Source organism: Squalius cephalus (genome assembly GCF_949319135.1).
Source record: "Squalius cephalus genome assembly, chromosome: 17".
Lineage (NCBI taxonomy): Eukaryota > Metazoa > Chordata > Actinopteri > Cypriniformes > Leuciscidae > Squalius > Squalius cephalus.
Window position 1 is genome coordinate 8,034,123 of NC_137138.1, and position 12,432 is coordinate 8,046,554.

General features: G+C 47.0%; 1 protein-coding gene across 1 annotated transcript; it reads right to left on the reverse strand.

Moving 5' to 3' along the window:
- Nucleotides 1-1,321: 1,321 nt before the first annotated feature.
- Nucleotides 1,322-12,064, reverse strand: LOC307144794 (proteinase-activated receptor 1-like). Its single transcript, XM_079847354.1, has 3 exons — nt 11,811-12,064; nt 4,230-4,358; nt 1,322-4,053 (listed from the first exon to the last, which is right to left on the reverse strand). The coding sequence occupies exons 1-3, from the start codon at nt 11,872-11,874 to the stop codon at nt 2,888-2,890; spliced, it is 1,359 nt and encodes a 452-aa protein (XP_079703480.1). The 5' UTR covers nt 11,875-12,064; the 3' UTR covers nt 1,322-2,887.
- Between the last annotated feature and the right edge of the window lie 368 nt (nt 12,065-12,432).

Sequence of the window (12,432 nt, forward strand, 5' to 3'; positions counted from 1 at the left end):
TTTAATATTGCCATCTAGAGGAATAAGCACAGCTTCTGTGAAAGGAATAAAATCAATATATTATTGGCTTCAGATAATAATATTGGATGATAGGCCTACCAGCTTTAATCACATTATTGGAAATTGCAGGGTATATCATAATCGATAAAAATATTATTTATGGAGAGTGTTGATATTAAACCTTATGTTTGTTTCACATGTCTGTTTGTGTGAATTAACAACAGGCCACACTGGATAAACGTCTGGATATTGCCATCTAATAGATTTTTTTTTTCACTTCCTCTGTGAGCCTCCATGTGAAGAACAAGAAATACACTCCATCCATACATTTCACAGGTTTCTGATAATACTGTAATATTACCATTTTTAATCCCATTAGTTAAAGCGTGATACACATTTTTTTACCCGTTAGGCAAATATTTTGATTTAAAGGGGGGGTGAAATGCTCATTTTCACTCAATCTCCTGTTCATCTTGAGTACCTATAGAGTCATATCTCCAAAAAGTCTTTTGTTTTATTAAATTTTTAACAGAAAGATAGACTGAACCGAGTCTTTCCGGAAAAAAACGAGCGGCTGGGGGCGGGCCCTGTGGGCGAAGCTTAGCTGTGCTAACGCGCCAAGCTAGTGACAACACACAGAGACATTTGTTCAACAAACAGTTTTACTCACCGTCCGGTTCCAACGCACGACCGCGAACCTTTATCATTGTGACTGCTCGATCCTTAAGCATTAGACGATCTGCAAATCCGTCGATATGGGCTTTGTTTATAAAACAATCATCGTCGAAATGCAGGGAACAAACAGTCTAACAGTTACACAACTCCGTTTATGCTCAGGAAAACAAACTCCATCCACGGGTTCCTTAACGCTGGGTTCTTTGGGAATCTGTGCAGGGTTGTCTTGCCCTGGCAACCAAAAACACACTTCTTTGGTGACACTGACTTCCCAAAAGCCGGGCAGGGCGCTTTGATGGCGAACTGCTTTCACTCTCTTGCTCTAGTCTACGAGTGCGCGCGCGGCCGCGATCTTACCGGAGAAGTGCCCTTAGGACCCATATAAGGAAATTCCGCCCTATCTTACGTAAGACAGAGCCATACTCGAAAAAAACTTTCCGAAACTTGTGACAAACCGGAAGGAGTATTTTTGGAACAAAAATACTCCTTCAAACGTACAACTTAGTTTTTGAAACTTTGTCCATGTTTAGCATGGGAATCCAACTCTTTACCAGTGTAAAAAACTCAGTATGCATGAAATAGCATTTCACCCCCCCTGAATGATTTCATGGATGACATTAGTTTCATTAAGAAACAGAGGGACAGTGTCAACACAATTATATACATACTTAAAAATGTTTGAAATACAGTAGTTTATTAGCATGGTAAAATAACATTCAGATCTGAGAATAGTTATCTCTATGGAATAGGGAAGTTATGCTTATCTGTACAAGAGATAAATATAATGAAGAAAAAATGAAGAAAAAATTTACAACAGAAAAAATGAAGGAACTGAGAAAAGTACATTATATACAATAGGTGCTTCAGTAATACAATATGACATAGGGGAGACCATAGTGCAAGTTTTTACACCTTTTACTCCAAATAATATTTCACGCAATAGTTCATTAACTTGACAGTTTTGAGAACAGAATAAAAAATTTGAGAAAATAATATAAAAAAAAATTAAATAAGCTTGTTTGACAACTAGCCCCTATATTGTAAGTGTGTGTGTGTGTGTGTGTGTATGAAACTTTTTTGATTTAGGTGAAGTAGGTGCTTAACTTTCAGAAAATGTTGACAAAATATTAAAAGATGAACATAAAATATGATTTTATTATATATTAATTTCAAAATGTACAAGTAAATTCATTTTCTTGCAATTAAATAGATGTAAAAGTATCAAATAAATGTTTAAAATAGCCTATTTGTTGAAAGTGCTGCTATTCAATGTTCTGTCCTGTTTTAGACTTGCAGGGGTAGTTCACCCAAAAATGAAGATTATCATTATTTACGCAACCTCAAGTTGTTCTAAACTTGTATGAGTTTCTTCGTTCTGTTGAACACACACACACACACACACAAAAAAGAGATATTTTGAAGAATGTCTGTAACCAAACGGTTGCTGGTCCCCATTGACTTCCATGAAAAAAAAAAATTGGTTTAAGATATTCTTTATAGAAAAAGCCACCGCTCATCCGTCAAGAAAGTCTTATAGTGAGGTGCTGCTAAACTAAATCATCATTGAAAATTGTAAAAATACAGCAGCCGCACACTCAAACACTGTGCAAGATCAATTTATTAGCAAGCTTTTGGTCTTGCGACCTTGCCTGAAGAAGGTCGCAAGACCGAAAGCTTGCTAATAAATTGATCTTGCACAGTGTTTGAGAGTGCGGCTGCTGTATTTTTACAATTTTCAATTAAGATATTCTTTAAAATATCTTCTTTTGTGTTCAACAGAGCAAAGAAATTCATTTTAGAATGAAGTTTAGAACGACTTGAGGGTGAGTAAACAACATTTTTATTTTGGGGTGAATTGTGGAAACTTGTTTTCTAATTTTGCAGCCTGAAATCTAATCACATTCTCAAGAGATGTGATCTTAATATGGCAATGTATAAAAATGCTTTCACTATCACCATGTTTCTTAAACACATTCAGTCACAAACAGGAAATGGAGTCCCTTGATGATGTGATAAAGCTGGGTCAATTTGTCAAAAGCAGCGCTGGAGTTTTAACACCGGAAGGAAAATGGATCCTGCTTTATCATGAATCAGGATTTGTGGCCAGAAAGAGACTGTTTCGGATTCAATTTTCTGTCAGTGGCAAAATGAGCAGCAGTATAAAAAGTATACAATTGTTGAAACAAAAAGTTAAAACAATTTTCTGAATAATTCAAGTCTTTACACTAACACTAGCCTGACTATACTTACAACTCAAGGAAGAGGATCCTGTCTGAGTGTATGTGTTTGATAGTTTAGTTTTTGCTCTTCTCCACCAAAACACAGATCTGATCTGCTGTCTGCACTGAGACGAGCCGTAGTAGAACAGAAGAGGGTCCAGGAAAACACTTGCGCTCCCAAAACACACAGCTAACAGGTAAACAGCATATGATGAATCTCCCTCCCCACTGTTTCCTCCAGTAGCTAAACGAACACAGTGGTACAACAGGATGCCATTGGTTGGAGCGAAACACACCACAAACTCCATCAGCACAGTGATAGCCATAATCACAGCTCTCCTTCGGTTGCCTGAAGATGATGAAGATGTTGCTAATCGATTTGACTTGCCACTGAGCACATATATTATGATAAAGTAGCTCACTAAGGTGACAATGAGTGGCACAAAGTAGTAGAGGCAGGAGAGGATGGAGAACAGGTACATGTATAGCTGATCTGTAGGGTCGTCATGGAAAAGCACATCGTGGCACGTGACGCCCACATCCCTAATCTCTACCGTTTGTGTCATTGAGAGAAGTGACACCGTACCAGCGAGCGCCAGCAGCCAGACCAGCACACATACACACGTGGCTTTCCTTGCACTCCTCCAGGTTAGAGAGGCGACGGGAAGCGCCACAGCCAGAAGTCTCTCCACACTCATGCACATCATCAGCAGTATGGAGCAGTACATGTAGCAGTAGTAAGCAGCACTGAGCACACGACACGCCACCTCACCGAACACCCAATCTGAAGCGTTCAGCTGGTAGTGGATCTTCAGAGGCAGCAGCAGGGTGAAGAGCAGGTCCACACACGCCAGGTTAGACATGTAGATCACAGCTGGTTTCTTCACTCGAATCCTACAGGTGAACGTCACCAAGGCCAAAGCGTTCAGGGGCAAACTAATGAGGATGATGAAGATGTAGAACGAGGGCATGACACGTGTGACCATCAAGCCTTTGAGGAAGAGAACAGCCTCGTCTGAGACGCCGAATATCTCCAGGATTGTGGTCCGGTTGCATTTTGCAGCATTCAGATCAGTGTCGTTACATGGATGTACACCTTTATAGTTAGACCGAGACACCTCTGGGTGGCCGCGTCCAGCAAAACTTAAAAAAACGATCTCTGTAACCGAAAACAACACCATCAGTGACATCTCTTATAACATCAGTAGACAACTGAACATGACCAAGAGGTTTTAATGAAGATGTTAAACTAAAGAATTAGAGTCAAAACAAACACAAGGCCATTTCCTTCATTGTAAAAATGTTGTTGGCAGTCTGTCTATGAGGATTTTGTACCTTCACAGGTTTCATTTGAAGTCGAGGAAGAGTTGGGTAATGTCTCATCCATATTGAAGTCAATCGGCTCATCGGTTTGAGCTATATAGACATGATTAACAGCAATACTGCGTCCATATGGGGCTGTAACTAAACACAGAACCATCAGTGATAGCTCTCGCTGCCAGACAAATAAATGATAAGTTATATAATTTGATAAGTTAGTTCTAGCTAAATGCAAACAACCATTTTCTTTATAGAGCTCTCTACTCTAAGAGCAGCCTTCTACAGCCTATTGTGGAAATATTAATTAAAGTTCAATACAAATTTATGGACTTTCTTTGAAAAACCAAAAATTCTGTCCAATGTAAAAAGCAGTGAGTATAGAAATAATAATATACTAATAATTTATTTATGCCGATTCAGAGTTGTAAGGGCAAACAGTTATTTCTTAAGACTGGTCTTGTCCAGCTGCTCTTAGGTCAAAAGTATAGACAGTATTTAGAGGATCTCTTGATACTATACCTCTGGGTTCTCTTACGAGAGGTTCTCTCGTATTGCGTAAGTTTGCTTATGCTACGGGTAAAGTTGTCTTTTCTCGAGATCTGAAGCCAAAAAATTATCCTTAATTTTGTATTTATTGTCAACGCAATGCGGCAGCCGGCAGACCATGGCAGGCTACATAAGCATGCTCATTGGCTATTCAGCGGCAACTGCTGCAGCCTACCAGTGAGCCCTGTGTGACGTCACGCCCAGTGCCCTCCACACCCCTCTAACCGTCAGGATGGGTGTGGCTAGCGTGTATATAAGGAAGGGCTCACAGGCTGAAAAACTGATTTTCTTGTCTTCAGCGAAGCTCTTCGCATCGCTGGATCTTGAGAGTCGCCGCCGTTGAAACAAGCGACCAGCAAGCGACCAGCAAGCTTAGGAAAGCGCCTGAGGAAGCCGGCCGCCTTCGCCGCCTTCAGCCATCTGCTACGCCATCCGGCGACATATACTTTCATTGCTGTGTGTGCTCGCCCTGCGACACACACTTTCTCTCTCTCCTTTCCTAAAAGAGCACGAGGCGTTTTTCTCAAAATGCCACGGTTTTCCTGCGGCTCGTGCCAAGCCCCGCTCAGCAACGGAGACCGCCACCTCATCTGCGCTCTCTGCCTGGGCCGCGAGCACGCCGCCACCGCACTCTCTACGGGCGGCTGCCCCGAGTGCGAAGAACTTTCAATGTCGACCCTGCAGGCTCGACTTGAGGTTTTCGACCAAGCTGTCGCTCCACCTGTCTCTGCCGGGCCGCGCAGGAAGAAGTGCCGCTCGCAGAGACCACCGGAGACTGATGTGGCACCGAAGAGCTCGCCGGAACCTTTCCCTCGAGCTTCTCTCTCGCCCTCTCCGCCCCCACTCCCGGCTGCTCAACCGCCGGCTCTCGCCCTCGCCGCCGCCGTGTCAGGGGATGAAGCGGATGAGTTAGACGAGGATGCCGGTGCTGACAGCTGTTCCATCCTGGCTTCTGACAGCGAGGTGTGGTCTACCGCCTCCTCGTCAATCCAGGATTCCGGCCGCACTCGAGCAGGCAAGGACGCAGAGCTTTTGCGCCTCCTCACCAAGGCCGTTGACCAGCTGGGCCTCGAGTGGTCTCCTCCTAAGGAGTCAGCGCCGAACAGACTCGACGGCTGTTTTCAGCATCACCACCAGCATCAACACCAGCATCCAGGACTGCACCTTTCCTGCCTGAGCTCCACAGCGAGCTTTCTAAATCGTGGAATGCACCATTCTCCGCGAGAGTCTCCTCCCATACCTCATCGACGCTCTCACAAGTTGACGGCGCCACTGAGAAGGGGTACAATGCCATTCCCCCCGTAGAAGAGGCGGTTGCAGCGCACCTTTGCCCGCAGTCTGGATGGAGCTCAAAGGCTGCCCTCCCGTCGAAGGCTTGCAGGACCATATCAGCCCTTGTCGGCCGCGCTTTCACCGCCGCCGGACAGGCTGCATCTGCCCTGCATTCAATGGCCATGCTGCAGATTCTCCAGGCCGATCTTCTCCGCGATCTGGACGAGAGAGGCTCGGAGTCTGCTTCCATCACGGATTTACGAAGCGCGATGGATCTCTTTCTTCGCGCCACGAAATCTGCTGCACAGGCCCTAGGAAGGTGCATGGCCTCTCTGACTGTTACAGAGAGGCATCTCTGGTTAACACTCGCCGACATGAGGGAGTCCGAGTGCTCGGAGTTTCTCAACACCCCTCTCTCCCCCACCGGCCTGTTCGGCCCAGCGGTAAACAGGATCGTGGACCGTTTTTCGGAGGTGCAGAAAACCACACAGGCGATGAACCTCTTTCTGCCTCAACGCTCGAGCTCAGCTGCACGCCGTCCTCGCGACCAGCCTGCGCAAAGCTCCACCCAGCGTCCTGCTCAACCTCCGTCCTTGCAGCGACGACAGGGCGGCCGCCCTAGATCGCGCTCGACCAGCCAAAACAGGCCGCCTACCCCGCGGGGACCCCGGCCGAGGATAACGGTGAAACCCGAGCCCGCGAAATCCTCCTAGCCCGAGGGAGGAAAAGACGGTTAAGTCCCGCTGCGGCCGGACCACCGTCAAAGCTTCACGCTCTGTCAGTCCCCGTTGCCACGGCTACTGCAGATGTTTACCTCGCAGCCAAATGATATTTACTTGATGTTTACGCAGCCAAATGATGTTTACCCAAAAGATGTTTACCTCGAGCCGGTAAATCTACCCTCTCGCCTGCACACAACCGCCGTTTTCACGGCGACCCAGAGAAATCTCAAAAAGAGTATAATGTCTGGTTGCACGGCTCACGCCGCATGTGTTTCAAGTGTAGTGAATGTGCCCACGTTTCTGTGTTCACCCCTGCACACAAGCACTATAAATCCCGTGTCTCCCACAGAGCCCACTCTCATAAAGCGGGCAAAAGCCGCTCGAGTGCTAGAAGTAGGTCACGTGTCCACCCCCCGTGCCCACACCTACTCACTGCCCGCTCTGTTACACGGCCTCTCACTACCGGTCATGTTTCAAATGTAAGTCCTGTGCCCACCCTCGAGCGCTCACACATACTAACAAACATTTCGCCCCCGACGCCGCCCTCGCGCATCGCGCCTCACACTATATGTTTCCCGTCCAAAGCCACCGGGACACTGTGTGTAAAACGGCCAGCCATCGCTGCATGCGAGCCGCCATATGTAAGCACAGAGAGCGTGCGCGCTGCACCCGTGCCTCCGTTTCGAGCGCGATGCGTGGCAATCAGAGCCCGGAGGCCATTCTGCCCCTATAGCCGCACACGCGAAAGCGTGGGAAGCTATTCCAGGCGCGTCAGAATGGGTGCTGAGCACAGTAAAAAAGGGATATACTCTGCAGTTCGCTCGCCGCCCCCCACGCTTTCGAGCGCGAACCGAGACGAGAGTGAATGGGGAAGTAGCACATCTACTTCGAGCAGAAATAGCGACGCTTCTGTGCAAAGGGGCTATAGAACCGGTACCCCCTTCTCTGAGTGAGTCAGGCTTTTACAGCCGTTATTTCCTCGTTCCCAAGAAGGACGGAGCTCTCAGACCGATTTTGGATCTGAGATATTTGAACAAAGCTCTTATGAGAAGACCGTTCAAAATGCTCACAACCAGGCAGATCCTCGTGCAGATTCGCCCGAGGGACTGGTTTATCTCCCTCGATCTGAAAGACGCTTACTTTCAGATCCAGATAATACCCCGTCACAGGCCATTCTTGAGATTTGCCTTCGACGGTCAGGTATATCAGTACACCGTCCTGCCGTTCGGCCTGTCTTTAGCACCCCGTACATTCACGAAATGCATGGACATGGCTCTCGCTCCCCTGAGAGGTCAGGGAATGCGAATTTTGAACTATTTGGACGATTGTCTGATTCTAGCACAGTCAGAGGAAGAGCTCATCGCTCACAGATCAGTGCTTCTCAGCCACCTGGAAAGCCTGGGTCTCACGGTCAACTGGACCAAGAGCTCATTACTGCCCAGTCAGTCAACCTCTTTTCTGGGTTTGGATCAGGACTCTGTGGCAATGACGGCCCGCCTGTCGACACAGCGTGCGCGCTGTATTCGACGCCTGGACGCGTCTTTCCAGCCGGGCAGCACCGCACCTCTCAAGACATTTCAGAGGATGCTGGGTTGTATGGCTTCAGCTGCAGCAGTGCTTCAGCTGGGTCTACTGCGTATGCGCCTGCTGCAACGCTGGTTGAATGCCCGAGTGCCTCACAGAGCCTGGGCTTCCGGCGGCTTTCGAATCAGAGTGACTCAGAGCTGCGTTTCAGCACTGAAGCCCTGGTTAGTGGCCGACTGGTACCACTGGAGTGACAATGGGAGCCGTCTCGCACCGCAAAGTTATCTCGACGGACGCATCCAACTTAGGTCCACATAAACTGTTTGGAGATGATAGCGGTCGAGAACGCGCTTAAACGCTTCCTCCCATTCATACGAGATCACCATGTGCTAGTCCGCTCGGACAACATGTCCGTGGTGTCCTATGTGAACCGACAGGGCAGTGTCAGATCCAGGAACCTCTGCAAACTGACAGAACGCCTTCTCGTGTGGGCTCATCACTCACTGCGCTCGCTGAGAGCCGCGCACGTGCCGGGCCACCTGAACGTCGGCCCAGACAGACTGTCCAGAGACATCATTCCCCCGGGAGAATGGTCTCTGCACCCTCAGACAGTCCAATCACTTTGGCGCCTATTCGGCAGGGCGGAAGTCGACCTCTTTGCGGCGGAAGTCGACCTCTTTGCGTCGAAAGACAACACTCACTGCCCGACGTTCCTCTCAAAGAGCGAGGACGCGCTGGCCCAAACCTGGCCCAGCCTCCCGCTGTACGCTTTCCCTCCAATCTCCCTGTTATCACAGGTCATCAAGAGGATCAGGGAAACACACCACCCAGTGCTCCTTATAGCCCCGCGATGGGAGAACCAAATCTGGTACCCAGAGCTAGTGAGGCTGTCGCACTTAGCCCCATGGCCGATCCCGGTGAGAAAGGATCTCCTATCTCAGGCCGGTGGATCAATTTGGCATCCCCATCCAGAGCGCTGGTCTCTGCATGCGTGGATAATCAACGGATACCCGTTGACAAGCCAGAAGGGGTCGTAAACACGATCACGCAGTCTAGAGCTCCTTCCACGAGAAGGCTCTACGCGTCTAAATGGTCTGTGTTCTCTAAATGGTGCGCTACTAAGAGCCTGGATCCACGTACATGCGGGGTTCCACGGGTGCTCTCCTTCCTACAAGAGCTGTTGGACAGGGGCAGGTCCCCCTCCACGCTCAAAGTGTATGTTGCGGCTTTTGCAGTGTTCGCTGGGACGACGCGCGGCCGTGCAATAGGAAGGAACGAGCTCATCATCCGTTTCCTCAGAGGAGCCAGACGGATGAATCCCCCGCGGCCCCCCTCGGTTCCTATTTGGGATCTGTCCTTGGTCCTGGAGGCCTTGAAGGCTTTTCCCTTTGAACCGCTTGAATCCGTGGATTTAAAATACCTTTCGTTCAAAACCGTTTTTCTGATAGCTCTGTCTTCAGTAAAAAGCGCGGGGGATCTACACGCGCTATCTGTTAGCCCCCCATGTCTTGAGTTCAGACCAAATTACTCCAAAGTCATCCTCAAACCGAGACACGGTTACATCCCCAAAGCGATTGGTACCCCCTTTAGGGCGCAAATCATCTCCTTGTCGGCTCTGCCATCATCCGATAGCGAGGACAGTGATAACCTCTTATGCCCCATCAGGGCGCTGAGAGTTTACATCTCGCGCTCCGCCGCCTTTAGGTGTTCTGAGCAGCTCTTTGTTTCGTTTGGTGGGCGCACCAAGGGTCCCGCCGCCTCGAAACAGAGTCTGTCCAGGTGGATAGTGAACGCGATCTCAGCAGCCTACGCCTCCAAACACCTGCAGTGCCCTATGGGCATCAGAGCCCACTCCACTAGAGGCATGGCCTCGTCATGGGCTTGGTCCAGCGGGATTTCTATTCACGATATTTGCATGGCGGCGGGCTGGGCCTCCCCATCTACATTCGTTTTATAACCTAGAAGTCCCCGCCTTGCAGGCTAAACTATTATCAGTATAAGCGATATGTATGCTCTGCCCAGTTGCTCATGTGCAGACTACGTTCATGTACTGTTAATATTTCTGGTAAATGGCACCAAGGGAAGAGTTTTCTGTACACAGACCGGCCGTGCCGCTCTGTCTTCCTGTCCCCATTACGCGCCTGTGGACTGGTGCTGGCCCGCGCCGCCTATCCTTCACTCAGTTGCGCTGGGGATTATTCTCTCTACACATAGACCGGCGAGACCGCTCTATTTTCCCCTATGATGTGCTTATGTACTGTGCTGGCCCACGCTGCTGGCCGCATTGCCTACAGTGATACATAGACCGGCACCGCCGCTCTATTTTATATGAAGTGCTTATTATATGTGCTGGCCCGTCTTCCGACCGGCCACCTGTTTCAGCATCTGGTTTTTCCCCGGTTTCCCTGGGATTCATGCAAAGGGTTGACAAAGGGTTCCCGTAGCGAAAGCAATACGAGAGAACCTCTCGTAAGAGAACGTACTCGGTTACCTAATGTAACCTCCGTTCTCTCTAGAAGAGGGAACGAGTATTGCGTAACCTGCCATGTCGCGCCACGAGCTTTTGCGCTTCAGACTATGAAAACCAGTTTTTCAGCCTGTGAGCCCTTCCTTATATACATGCTAGCCACACCCATCCTAACGGTTAGAGGGGTGTGGAGGGTGTGAAGCGACAGTAGACATATTCAACATCTGCTGCTGCATTTATTGAACAAAACTTGTTTTGGAGGTATGAAAGTAAATTTTTTCACGAGATATATTTTTGTCATACTGTCCTGAAATTTTGTATGAATTAATCAAAACTTACTTAGTTTGAATTATTGTTTTGTTGACTTCTAAGTGACATGGTTAGCATGTGTCAAAGTCAATGTGTCTAGCAGGCATGATGTTCTGTCATGGCTGATAGGTTTGGGGACGGTTGCAACAAGTTATAAATTGCATGTTTAATAAAAGTTTGTTGCATTGCAAATTGTTCTATTCTTCCTGTCTGACACTGAAATATGGAGAGATTGAATAGCATCTGTAACACCTGCACACTGAATCTATGTAGGCCTATGTTCTACACATGAACAAACAAAACTCAATAACTGTCATTTGATAAATATGAATAATTAAATAAATAATAGGCTACAATAGTATTATTGAAATAAATAATATTATAATATTATAGTAGGCCTAAAACAGTTAATATTTTAAGAATTCTGTGCTCATTGAGACAAAAAGCTTAAGTTAATTAATGAAATGTAAAGTATTTTTTAACATGTTGCAACCGTCCCTGGGTTGTGTTGCAACTGTCCCCTGGGTCGGGGTCAGTTGCAACATCTGACTTCTTATATATATAATCATCTTTAAATGGTATGGGTAATTAGCAGACAGATGCAAGTTTAATACAAATTTGGTTGGTCTAGTCCAAATAGTCTCTGAGTAACTGAGAGAAATGCAAAAAGTGTTGCAACTGTCCCCGGTCTGCCCTACACACCAGCAAAAATATACAACATTTTTTGAAAATCATAAGCTCTTTTCTTGAACTCACCGTTAAAGATGGCAGTGCATGTGTGCGCATTTAGAATTAAAAACAAGATAGTTTGGATTTCCATGATGTGTGAACTATTGTCCGTTGTTTCTAGAACAAAAAGTGAATTTCAGTACGAAAAAAACAAGCTCTTCAAATTGAAGAAAGGAAATGTTGCTTTGAGAATCAAACTCGCGCGTGAAGTCTTCAGTCGCCGCCGTCTGAACAGTTATGTGGCTCGAGCGAGGATATGCGTTACAATGTGGTGACATCACGGACCCTACGTCCCATATAAAACCCACACAGCGTGTTTGACTGTCACACAGCGCCCGTGGGAAAGTAGGCTGTCACTTACACTTTACAGTTCAACATAGACATGCAGACAGACAAACAGACGCTTACACCAATAACTCAAATACACATATTTATATTTATACAAAAAATTTAATTCAAGATTACCTTTCTCAATTTGCATGGGTCATTTATCTATTTTTGTGTAACTGATAGTCATGTTTAATCCCTGTAAAGTAGCAATACAAATGTTCTCTATTTTTAATCACTTTAAGCCCAGTGTCAGTGAAGATGGCGTGGTCAATGGAATTCTGGTGTTTGAGGGAAATAGAAGGAACCTTTCCCAGCTTTC

Excerpts from the sequence above, each read along its gene's own strand:
- LOC307144794 (XM_079847354.1), bottom strand. The coding sequence starts at position 11,874 with ATGGAAATCCAAACTATCTTGTTTTTAATTCTAAATGCGCACACATGC. Across the intron at positions 4,359-11,810 it reads ATGCACTGCCATCTTTAACG|TTACAGCCCCATATGGACGC; the intron begins GTGAGTTCAAGA and ends TTCTGTGTTTAG. Across the intron at positions 4,054-4,229 it reads TTCAAATGAAACCTGTGAAG|AGATCGTTTTTTTAAGTTTT; the intron begins GTACAAAATCCT and ends TTTCGGTTACAG.